The sequence below is a fragment of the Elephas maximus genome, chromosome 6, assembly GCF_024166365.1.
Source record: "Elephas maximus indicus isolate mEleMax1 chromosome 6, mEleMax1 primary haplotype, whole genome shotgun sequence".
Taxonomy (NCBI): Eukaryota; Metazoa; Chordata; class Mammalia; order Proboscidea; family Elephantidae; genus Elephas; species Elephas maximus.
Window position 1 is genome coordinate 10,583,948 of NC_064824.1, and position 12,641 is coordinate 10,596,588.

At 40.4% G+C, this 12,641-nt stretch overlaps 1 protein-coding gene across 1 annotated transcript in view; it reads left to right on the forward strand.

Annotated features, from left to right (window-relative positions):
- CNTNAP5 (contactin associated protein family member 5) overlaps positions 1 to 12,641 on the forward strand; it is a 1,201,383-nt gene that overhangs the window by 473,180 nt on the left and 715,562 nt on the right. Inside the window, exon 4 of the mRNA XM_049889068.1 lies at positions 3,980 to 4,127. Coding sequence (XP_049745025.1) covers positions 3,980 to 4,127 — 148 coding nt within the window. The remainder of the gene's footprint in view (positions 1 to 3,979; positions 4,128 to 12,641) is intronic.

The window sequence follows — 12,641 nt, forward strand, 5'->3', positions numbered from 1 at the left end:
CGTTGATTCTGACTCATGCTGAGCCATAGGACAGAGTAGAACTGCCCCACAGGGTTTCCAAGGAGCAGCTGGTGGATTTGAACTGCTGACCTTTTGTTTAACAGCCAAGCTCTTAACCACCGTGCCAGCGTGGCTCCAAAGAACCATAAGGAACAATTAAAAATAGACATTTATATCATTACAACAATACAGGGTATGTGCCCAAATTCAGTTTAATATTAGTCATGCCATTAACCTCTCTGAGGCCCACGTTTCCCCTTCAGAATAGGTAATGATAGTTTTTTAGAGGGTATGGTATAATATATGTTAAATTACCACAGGATTGTAAGATGTATTGTGGATTCAGAAAGGTTAAGTGTGTGGGTAGGGGTGCTGCCTTTAGTGAGGAATTTGGCTCAAATCTTCCTGGAAGATACCAATACCAACAACAGTCGCCAGCGAGTCCATTCCAACTCTTTGCAGCTCCTTGTGCGGCAGAGCAGAACTGTGCTCCACAGCGTTTTCAATGGTGGAGTTTTCAGAAGTAGATCACCGCGACTCTCTCCTGAGGCACGTCTGGATAGATTCAAATCTCCAAACCTTTGGTTAGCAGCCAAGTGTTCAACCTGTTTACACTGCCCAGGGCCCTTTCCTTGAAGATGAGTGGGGCTGAAATAACGAATACACAGAAAGGGACTAGCTCTTGCCTTGATTGGAAGGGGCCCTCAAAAATGGTAGCTCTTTTTGTAGCCACAACAATTACATTGTTGCAGAAACCAGGCTTCATATTTGTACCAGGGTGGCAGTGAGAGCGAAGTAAGATTGTCACTGGACTTTATTTAACAAAAACCTGTATAATCTATTCCAATTTCTTGATTTATGACTTAAGATCCTGCTTAACATCTCCAAAATGAAGTTTTCTCATCTTTAAAATGAAGGCAATATGTATCAACTACCTAAAAAGGATGTGATGACCAACTGAATTGATGACTGGTCCTTTGCAGCCATCTTCTTCCTCCCACCACCGAGAAAATTCTTGACCTGATTTCTATCACTGGAGCTTAATTCTGTCTGTTCTAGAACTTTGTATTATCGTAGACTGTACACTGTTTATGGCTGTCTTCTGTTCTCAACATAATGTTTTGTTTCAGGTACCATGAATTGGTTACTTTCTACTGCTAAGTAACATTTCAGTCTATTAATATTCTGAGTTTAATTTACTCTTTTTCTAATGACTTGAGATGGAAACTTAAATTTATAAGCATTTATTTTACTTCTTATACAAAGGGCATTTAAAGTCATAAACCTTTCTCTAAGGACTTGATTTGGTTGTATTTCACATATTTTGATAAAATGTTTTTATCACCATTCAATTCAAACAATTTTCTAGTATCCATTCTGATTTCTTTGACCTGTGGGTTATTTAGAAGTGTGTTTAATTAATTTCCAAATATTTGAGGTTTCAATAGATAATTTATTATTATTGATTCCTAACTTAGTTCAGTCGTGGTAGGAAAACAATCTGTATGGTTTTAATTGATACTGACTTTAACATAAATGATGTGGCCTCTCAGTCAGTATTCCATGTGGACTTGAAACTAATCTGCCATTGTTGGGTGGAGTGTCCTATAAATGACAACTGGGCCGATCACATTTATGTATTTGAGTCTTCTATAGCCTTACTGATTTTTTTGCCCATTTATTCAATCAATTACTGAGGGAGGATATTTAAAGCCTCCAACTATAATTGAAGTTTTGCTTCCTTCTCTGTTTTTTTGTCTCCATCAGGTTTTGCTTCTTGTGTTTTCAGTGTCTCTTGTAGATGCATACGCATTGAGGATTTTTATGTCTTCATAATGAATCGACTTTTTATCCTTTTGAAATGTTTCTCTCATGTCTTGTAATATACCTTTGTCTGATGTTATTAGAACACCTTCGGCTTTCTTAATCCTACTGTTTGTTTGTAATATCTTTTCCTATCCTTTATACTTTCAACCTGTCAGCGTCTTTATTATTATAAATGATTCTCAAATAAACAGCACATAGATGGTCCATGCTTTTAATCCAGCCCGACAACATCTGCCTTTTAATTGGAGTGTTTCTTCAATTTTCTTTTGGTGCAGTTCTCAGTTGGATGAGTTTGTCTACCTTCTTAACGTTTTCTTTTGATTTTTCTCCTGTTATTTGTGCCTGTGTTTTTCCTTTCCTGTCTCATTTGTGTTAATCTGGTATTATTGTTATTATGTCATCCTTTCTCTCCTATTGGCTTTGTGGTTATACCTCTTTGGATTATTTTTATGCATCCTTATCACAATTTACCTCAAATTAATATTATATCACTTCACGTATGGTGTTAGACCCTTACAGCAGTATAATTCTGTTTACCTTACATTCCATCCTTTGTAGAAGAGCAACCTGGCAAATAAAGTCAGTCAGTCTTTGCTTGGATGAGGAGAAAATGACCAAAACTTCAACAAACCTGTGAGCGAGAACATTGGACTTCAGTCTTGAGGAGCCACAAATACTCTGGTCCTCTCCCTCAAGTCCTTCTGTTACATGAGAGTGTGGCTGCAGGAGTAGCTGGAAAACTGAAAGTGGGCTCCTTCTTCATAAGCCACCTTCAGTACATAACAGTGATGATACTCATTGCCTCGTGTCAGGGTTACTAGTCAGTGGATATTTTGTGTGTAGCAGAAATGTCAGAGATTGTCCAAGTATTCTAGATTCACAGGTGCTGTGAAGATCCAAAAAGTTTTAGGGGACACAAACAGCTAAGCACTCAACTACTGACAAAAAGGTTGGTGTTTCAAACCTACCCTGAGGTGCCTTGGAAGAAAGGCCTGGCAATCTGTTTTCAAAAAATAAGCCATTGAAAACTCCATGGAGTACAGTTCTACACTGACATACATGGTATCGCCATGAGATGGAATCTACTTGATAGCACTGGGTTTGGTTTTGGTTTGATAATCAAGCAACTGATGTTAAGGTTTGGATTTTGAAAATAGATTTCATTAAGTAGACAAAATTCTTAATGTTCTCTTTAGCCATTTCAGAAACCAATAAATCATTGTTTGTTTTTGACTGCACATCAACAAGCATGCTTCCTCTGTGAACACTTGAAGTTGAAAAAGCAAGCAAATCAGTGTGTTAGATGGCATTCCATCTTAAAGATTAGCTATGAGCCTTCAGTTCTGGCTGCAGAAAATGTTCTCCCCCAGAAATCATTCATCCCAATAAAGATGATAAGGCATAAATTTAATGGGCAAAATAGCTCCTGCTGTGTGTGTTCCTTTGCTTAAACTTCACAGGCAATATGCAAATGAGCTACATATAAATCTGGATCTCGCGTACTCCTTCCTGTAATAATTAACAATGGAATAGTGGAAAAGCGTGGAGCTGTAGAAAAAACATAGCCTTTGAAATAGAACAACCTTGGAATTGAATCTGAGACCAATTACTAACCAACTGGGTGATTTGGAGAATTTTTTTCTTCCTTTTTTCTCTCGCTAGGCTTCCTTTTTTATCTATGAAATGGTAACAATGATAATGGGAAGTGCTTAGCATAGTGCCTGGCCTCAATTAATGGTAACAATTACTTTAATAAAAGCTTTTCCTTCTGAGAGGAGATTGTCAGTTAACCCCATGCCACAGTTATTATAAGCATTAGGACTATCGGGAGTTCATTGTGTTATTTACTTTGTGAAGCTAACGTCTAACTGTCATGTATTATGACTTGCTAGGATTCTTTTTATTCATAAAATTCTTTGGGGGCTATTATTTCTTAAAGATTATTACACAGTATTCCAGAAAAAAAAAATATCAACACATTGTGTAGCATTTTCACCCAAGTAAGATTTCATTTGAAATATCTGAGAAATTGAGGTCTTTCCCTGAAAAATCTCCCGGAGTAACACGTAGATTTCCATCCACGTTCCTTGAGTGCTGACTTGGGAAGGAGTCAGCATCAGATACTTCAGCCAGCCTGCTTTTCTCTCTCCAGACTTTCGCAGGAAACATGAACGCCGACAGCGTGGTACATCACAAGTTGCTGCACTCAGTGAGGGCCCGCTTCATTCGCTTTGTGCCCCTGCGATGGAATCCAAGCGGAAAAATTGGCATGCGGGTTGAGGTCTACGGCTGTTCCTACAGTAAGTACCCACGCGTGCCGTGTGTGTGTGTGTGTGACTGACACTAACAACAAAGTGTTAACTTATCTGCAAGCAAGATGGCCATCTTCTCATTGTAAAGTTCTTTCCAGACTTTAATAACTTCTAAATACTTGAAGATGTACAATTTTATTCAGAGACAGAATTTTCTTCTTTTCTTTAGGAGTGAAGAAGCTTGGCAGGGGTGGGGTGATAAGGCATTAACAAAAATTTTCAAAGTTATATGCCTTTGGAGTTGGAGCTACCATTTGTTCTGTGCAATAAAAGAAAAATCTATGCTAGTTCTTCCCAAGAAAGAGAGGTGAGGTATTATAAAGTACCCTTCACTCTCAGCCAAGAGGGGAAAAGGTTGTCTCTTCATTTGCTTTAGAATGGGATGAGAAGGAATATTTCAGCCCTGGGTAACTCGTGGAGTGCTTCTCTCTTGCAGCTAGGCTAGGCACCCATTTGTCCTGGTGTTGTCTGTACTGCTTTTGAATGCAGAGCTCTGCCATGCATATAAGGAAGGCTGTAAACAAGGGAAGAAGAGGCCACAGCTCTAGGATAAAGCCAGGATTAAGCAGGGAAAGTTCCCATCCCATAACTCTCCCCTACGGGCTTGATGCTGAAACCAAAATTTCATCATATGGTTTTTTTCCTGCCTTAAGCAGTGATATTCTCCTGTTTATATGCTAAAACCCAATGGCCCCTAATGAATGAACACATTTAATCACTAGCACTTTAATATAAATTGGTTCAGTTGATTCCTGTCTTTGGTTAAAGGCATGCCCAGTGGGTTACAAGCTTGTACTATTTTTCATAGTGTGATCAGCTTGCTGCCTGCCTGCCTCAGAGTAGTCTGGGAGACTCCTTAAAAATGCCGCTTCCCAAGGGCAAAGACGAGAAGGCAGGAGAGGACAGGAAAGCTGGTAATAGGGACCCCAGGTCGAGAAGGGGAGAGTGTTGACACGTCATGGGGTTGGTAACCAAAGTCACAAAACAGTATGTATACTAATAGTTTAATTAGAAGCTAGTTTATTTTTCTGTAAACCTTCATCTAAAGTACAATAAAAAAAAAAAAAAAAGGCACACACACACACACAAAAGGCCATTTCCTAGGCTCCACTCCATACTTAGTGAATTATAATTTCTGGGAATGGGGACCCAAAAATCTGTATGTTAACAAGCTTGTTGGGTAAACTGTGGACATACGTAGCTAAGAAAAAGAAAGTCCTGCACAGATGAAATTTACTTGCGGAAGGATTATGTTCACTGTGAACAAGCACTTCCCAAAAGAATGTATTTTAGAACAGATCCCTTGGTGATTTAGTTCAATAAGAGTATATTTTTCCAACATGGGACATCCAGATGCTCCTGCTCCCTCTTCTCTTGATAATAAGTTGTCACTACCAGGAGGTTTATTTTATTTTTTAATTAATTTTTATTGTGCCTTAAGTGAAAGTTTACAAATCAAGTCAGTCTCTCATACAAAAACTTACATACACCCTGCTTTACACTCCTAATTGCTCTCTCCCTAATGAGACAGCACACTCCTTCCCTCCACTCTCTCTCCTTCTGTCCATTCTGCCCTCTCATCTCCCCGCCAGATGGACATGCCAACATAGTCTCATGTGTCTACTTGATCCAAGAAGCTCACTCTTCACTGGTATCATTTTCCATCCCATAGTCCAGTCCAATCCCTGTCTGAAGAGTTGGCTTTGGGAATGGTTCCTGTCTTGGGCTAACAGAAGGTCTGGAGACCATGACTTTTGGGGTCCTTCTAGTCTCAGTCCGACCATTAAGTCTGGTCTTTTTACAAGAATTAGGAGTCCGCATCCCACTGCTCTCCTGCTCCCTCAGGGATTGTCTCTTGTGTTTCCTGTCAGGGCAGTCATCAGCTGTTGCTGGGCACTGTCTAGTTCTTCTGGTCTCAGGCCGATGTAGTCTCTGGTTTATGTGGTCCTTTCTGTCTCTTGGGCTAATAATTACGTTGTGTTCTTTATTCTTCCTTGCTGCAGGTGGGTTGAAACCAACTCATACATCTTAGGTGGCTGCTTTCTAGCGTTTAAGACCCCAGATGCCACTCTACGAGGTTTATTTTTAAGTTCAGCCTGAAGCATTCATTCTGAAACAAAAAGTTATATATATTATTACTCCAGGCCACCTATTTTGGCCTAATGACTTATATTACCCTTTGACTTTCCCTCATCCTTTTATTTTCTCCCAGTCCTGTCAGTTTTCCTCATTTTTAAATGCCCATTATTCAACCCACACTCTTTGTTTTTTGCAGAAACATTTGTAGAATCCAGTTAAATCATGGACTACAGGTTGAAAGGGACCTTTCAGCAGCATGGTTAGCTTTTTTCTGGTTACAGACCCCTTTGAGAATCTGATGACAGCTAGGGACCTTCTCATGTAACGAATGACCACCCTCACACGCCCATTTTTCTACAGCTCATTTATCTACAGTATCCACTAATGCCCACTCATGAACCAAGGTAAGAATTCCTGACTTTGAAGTAGCCCAATCATACATCTTCCCAGGTAGTCTACGCGTTTCTTAGGATAATTGATTGTTTTCAGGTAAACATCTCTAGTGATAGGGTGTTCACTATCTTGGGGAGCTGTCAGGCACAGAATGCCCCTCTCTGTGGAGAACCTCAAGCTGGCACTCTATAATCTCCAACCACTAATCCTGGTGCCTTGGTGCTGTTTCCCTTTGGTGACAGGGGGAGGGACGGACATGTCTCTCAGTTTCTATCTAAAGCCATCCCTTGAGCTTGCTCCCGGATCAAATCATCTCTTTCAAGGATTTTGTTTCTATTACCACCTCTCTCATCTCATGAACATATCTCCCCTTTTACTAGATCATTCCTATAAATGTCAAACCTTGGTGTATTTTCTGTCATCTTAGAAAACAAAATGAAAAAAAACAAACATCCTAACCAACAGACCAACAAACAATGACCCTATGGCTCTACTTAGCAGTTCCCTCTCCTCTTCTTCTCTTCACACAATGGCTTCTCCCTTACACTTGTCTCTGGTTTCTGTTTCCATCTGCTCACTTCCCTTCTCACACAAACTAATTCTAATCATCTTCAGACGCCATTGCTCCATGGGAACTTCTTCCCTCAAGATCACCGGTGACCTTCGTGTGGCAAAATCTAATGGTCATTTCATGTTGTCATTTCACAAAACCTCTCAGCAGCATTTGCTTCGATTAGCTACTTCCACTTTTCTAAAGCCCTTCCTTCTTTTGGTTTCTGTGACACTACATACTCAGGCTTTTCATCCTTTCCCCCGGCTGCCCTTCTCATTCTTCACGGCACCTCTGTGATATTGGGATCTCAGGGCTCAGTTTCAGTCTTCTATTCCTCTCCATCTACACAGCAACCCTAGCTAAAATTAAATACCATCTGTAGGCTGGTCCTACCACCTGTCTGTTTGTCATACTGCGGTGGATTGTGTGTTGCTCTGATGCTGAAAGCTATGCCCCTGGAATTCCAAATACCAGAAGGATCACCTGCGGTGGACAGGTTTCATTGGAGCTTGTAGGCTAGGGAGAAAGGCCTGACGAGCTGCTTTTGACAATCAGACAATGAAAACCCTATGGCTCACAATAGAACATTGCCTGATGCACTTGCTTTGGACATGTCGTCTGGAGGGATCCATTTCTAGGGAAGGACATCACATTTGGTGAAGTAGAAGGCCAGAGGGGGTGAAGGAAACCCTTGGTGAGATGAACTGGCACAGGAGCCACAATGATGAACTCAAACATGCCCACAGTCATGAGGATGACACAAGACTGGGCAACGTTTCATTCTGTAATGCATAAGATCACCATGAGTGGTAGTCAACACGATGGCAATTGTCACCCCATATCTGTATACCCAGGCGCGACCACCAGAATTATGCATACAATTGCCTACTTGATATCTCCACTTGAAAGCATAATAAATATCTCCCATTTAACATGACAAAAAGAGAACTCTTGATTGCCATTCCCTCACCAAGCTGCTCCTTCACGTGTCCCTCATCTCTGCAAATGACACCACTATTCATCCCCCTACCTGGGGAAAAACCAAGGAGACAGCATCACTAGGAAAAGTATTCTTCCTTCATATTAGCTCTACCAATTGGATTTTCCTCTAAAACGTATCCTAAGCACATGTATTTCTCACTTCTGTGAGTTGAAGCATCTGTCATGCTCACCTATATCCCTTACACAGCCTTCTACTTGAAGTTCCTGCTCCCACGCCACAATCTGCCCTAACTCATTCTTCACACTCCAGCCAGTGATCCTTATAAGTGATAGATAAAGCATGCCATTCTCCTGACCATTTCAGTTAAAATAAAATGGATAATCCTTTCTGACACTTAAAAAGTCCTTGTCAAACATTTCTTGCTTACCATTTCAACTTGACCTTACTTCTTTATGGCTATTTTGAGGTTCTGATTGTTCCCAAAACATGGCAGGTATTTCTACCTCAAAGCCTTTCACTTTTTCTTCCCAAGGCTAAGAATAAATTTTCCCAGAATTTATATGGTTGGCTCCTTCCCTCATTGTGAATTTCAGTTCTAATGGCACCTCTTCAGAGAAGTACACCCTGACCGCCCATCTGCCATTGCCTTCCCCCGCTTCCCGAGCACCAACCATTAACCCACGATTTCATGGCACACTTTTATTTTCTTTTATATCCTACCTACCACAAACCAGAATTTTGTTCATTTGTTTCTACTTACTTGTTTGATGTCTGCTTTCCAAGTTCCATCTCTAGAAAATAAGTCCCACAGGGACAGGCACAGTGTCTGCTAGGTACCCGCACTTAGTCACTCAAATAAGTCTTCAGTAAATAGTTATTGAATGGATGGACACACATATCCGTCCAATCTTGTTCTGTCAGCTTTGGAAACCAAGTTTATCTGGAATTACTTGTTGTTAACTAACGCACTGTAGTTTCAAGGAAACTAATTTCTTTTCTATGGACTCTTAAACCATTGCCTTGAAATCCCATTTGAGTATTTTGCCAAAGATTGGTAGAAACCTTACAGCTCTACAACTTAAGCTTTAAGACTCATTCTTTTTTGGAAATGTAAGCATATCCTTTCATTCACTCATTCATCTTTTTCTTTCATACATTTGACCACATTTATTTATGCAAAGCCTGCGTGTTGCTGCCTAAGTCATCACCTTGCCTCACCTGGCACTTCAGTAGCTGCCCTTGTGGCCTCCTGCTTCTGAGGGCTTTCTGAAATGAGTGCTGAATAGTCCCCTTCGGTGGCTGCTTATAGCCTGTAGCAGAGTCCACAGTTCTAAAGGACTTCTGTCCACTCTCCACTTTAATTTCCTGTGTCCTCCCTGCCATCAGCTTTCACTACATGCACACATACATTTCCACACTTCACTGTGAGCTTCTCTCCTGGGTCCACATTTTCACACTTGCTGCTGCCTTGGTCTGAAATGTCCCCCTTCTCCTCTACCTGGGTGACTCCTACTTTCCATTCACCTACATTTAAAGCCTTCTTGATGCCCAGACCTCATCATGTGCGCCACTTTTGTGTTTTATAGTTAAACCCTAAGTCTTATGTTTTTATCCCGAAAATGCCTGGTACTTGCCTGTGCAATCAGTAGTCCGCTCTCTAAAGGTGGGGGCCATGACCTACCTATCTCCTTCCTGGGACTTAGATCAGGGAATACTTAATGAGCAATTATTTAATTTGTTGGATCTAGAAATTAGCCATCCTTACTTTAAAATTTTTAATGTATTTTTAAGAATTACAGTATTCTTCCTAATGAGGTCCTCCTTTCTCACATGTGTATCCATTTTATAGGTCCTGTAAGTATGAGTTTATCAGAATCCTTTAAATACTTCACATTTTTTCTTATTGGATATTTGAGATTATTCATGGTTGCAATTTTAAAATTGAAGGTGTTTGGAGCCTCAAGGATCTATTCAGATATATTCTATCTTAAAATTGGTTGGAGCAAAACCGTGGCTCTATTTTCCTTAAGTCTTTATTTCCTATTACAAATGCCAGGATGGCCTCTTTCATTTTACCAGTGTGACTTTCATGTCACCAGGGCCTTCTTTTGGGACTGGTCACAATGAAGTCCAGAGCAACAGATTCTTTTTGCATATGCAGACATCTGCTACATTAAACTATCATTAAGATGTGAACAATTGATCAGATGGTCTGTTCTTTTAAAAGACGAACCTTCTGGCAGAAACCCTTAACTTCTTTGATCCCCTGTTTCTCCATCTGTACAATGACAATGGTAATTACTTTAAAGACATTTTGAGTTATCATGTGTAGAGCATTTAGAAGACTATCTAGCTGATAGTTTGTGCTTAGTAAACGATAGCTAGTACTAATGTAGGTGTATATCCGTACAGAAATCCATCCATTACCATTATATTCTGCTTTTTTGGAAAACATTAACCACACCCTCCAACAGGAAAGAGCCCTCTCAGATCCACAGCAGTGCCTTCTGCTGTCTTCACTTCTTTTGTCGCAGTCTCTGGGATCTCAGCTTCCTGCCATCTCCAGGTTCCCTTCTTCTATGCTCCACTTGGGGAAAAGATACAGGCTCCCACTGCAATCTACGAAGACCCAAACACAGGTCTTCTCATATTAAGGTTATTAAAAAAAAAAAAAAAGGTTATTACTGCTAAATAATTCCATGGAGTGTACCTGGTAAACCAAGAAAATAATTTTAATGTTCTTACAGATAGTTATTCTGAACAAGTTTAACCCTTTTCTTGTATTTCATATTTATCTATTACACATCTTCCATGTATATTAATATATGTGGAATTTTGCAGCCAAGTCTTTGCATGTCTGTACATGATTTTCTCCTAAGAATCATTGCATACCTCCTCCACTGCAGTTTTCCCTCCTATGTCACCTCTGTTATTATCTGGGTCTCTGAGTCTTCAGTTTCACATGGAAGTTTTCTCTCATCAATTCCCAGGTCAATTCGTCTTTGGCCAAACATACTTATCTTGGTGAACCAAGCAAAAAAAAAAAAAAAAAAAAGGACATGGATCCTGCTCTATCTTTGAGCTGGTGATAGAAATACGCACAACTGAAATAAGAATGTCAGAAGAGGATTGTATAATATAATGCATGTCCTGTGAGACTATGAGAAAAGAAACGGAGACATGAGGAGAACCATCCTGAGTTGTGGTTACTGAAAACTCTTCCTAGAGGAGAGAAAAAGTATTTCCCCTATTTGTAGCAACTTTTCCTTCATTAAATTATTAACTGTCATTAATATCGCCACCATCATGAGCATTATCAACACTCCCCACCATTTAGTATGCCCAATATTGTGCAACACACACTCCAAACCTCACAGTGATCTTTTAAAGTAGGAACCATTATTCTTATGTGTTATAGAAAAGGAAACTGAAGTTTATGAAGGTCAAGTGACTTTCAAAGAAAGTTTAGTTATTTGCATCCCAAGCCAAATGCTTCTTCTGAGCTCTAAGAATATATGATTTATCTGACTGACATCTCAATTTGGTTATGTCATAATTAGCTCAAATTTAACATATCTCAAAGGGAGCACTTAATCAACTTATACCCTCTTCCCATACTCAATATCTTCTTAATAAATATCAGTTTGCCCAAACTAGACCTGGAGTCTTTCTTGAAATCTCTCATCTCTCTTACTTCCCACAGTAAATTCATCAATAAGTTCTGTCAGTACTACTTCCAACAGTCATCACAAACATGCCCATTTATTTTCATCTTCACAGACACCAACTCCGTTCAGTTACCATCTTCTATCACTTGAATTTTGACTGAACAACCCGCTTTCACTAGTTCCTTCTTTCTGCCATTATTCTTGTGACAGCCAGCAGGATCATAAAATACAGAGTTGAGCCTATGCCTGCTGAAAACCTTTCAGTGGCTTCTCACTGTGCCTCAGTCACAGGACACACAGTCTAGCACAGTCCCTTCTCTATCAGGGACCAAGACCACTTGGGTTTATGTCTGGCCCTCAATCATGACAAATTTGTTCCCTTCACAGGGCCCTTGCATATGCTGTTCCCTCTGTCTCGGATGCCCCATCCCCACCTGTCATGGATTGACTCGCGCCCCCCACCCCAAAATTTGTGTATCGGTTTAGCTAGGCCATGATTCCTAGTATTGGGTGATTATCCTCCATTTTGTCAACTGATGATGTGATTTTCCTGTGTTGTGAATCCCACCTCTTTGACGCTAATGAGGTGAGATGGACAAAGGTTGTGTTGATGAGGCAGGACTCAATCTACAAGACAGGATTTTGTCTTGAGCCAATTTCTTTTGAGATATAAAAGAGAGAAGCAGGCAAAGAGACAAGGAGACTTCATACCACCAAGAAAGCAGCACCAGGAGCAGAGCATGTCCTTTGAACACAGGGTTCCTGCGTGGAGAAGCTCCTAGTTCAGGTGAAGGTTGATGACGAGGACCTTCCTCCTGAGCCAACAGAGAAAAAGCCTTCCCCTGGAGCTAGCACCCTGAATTTGG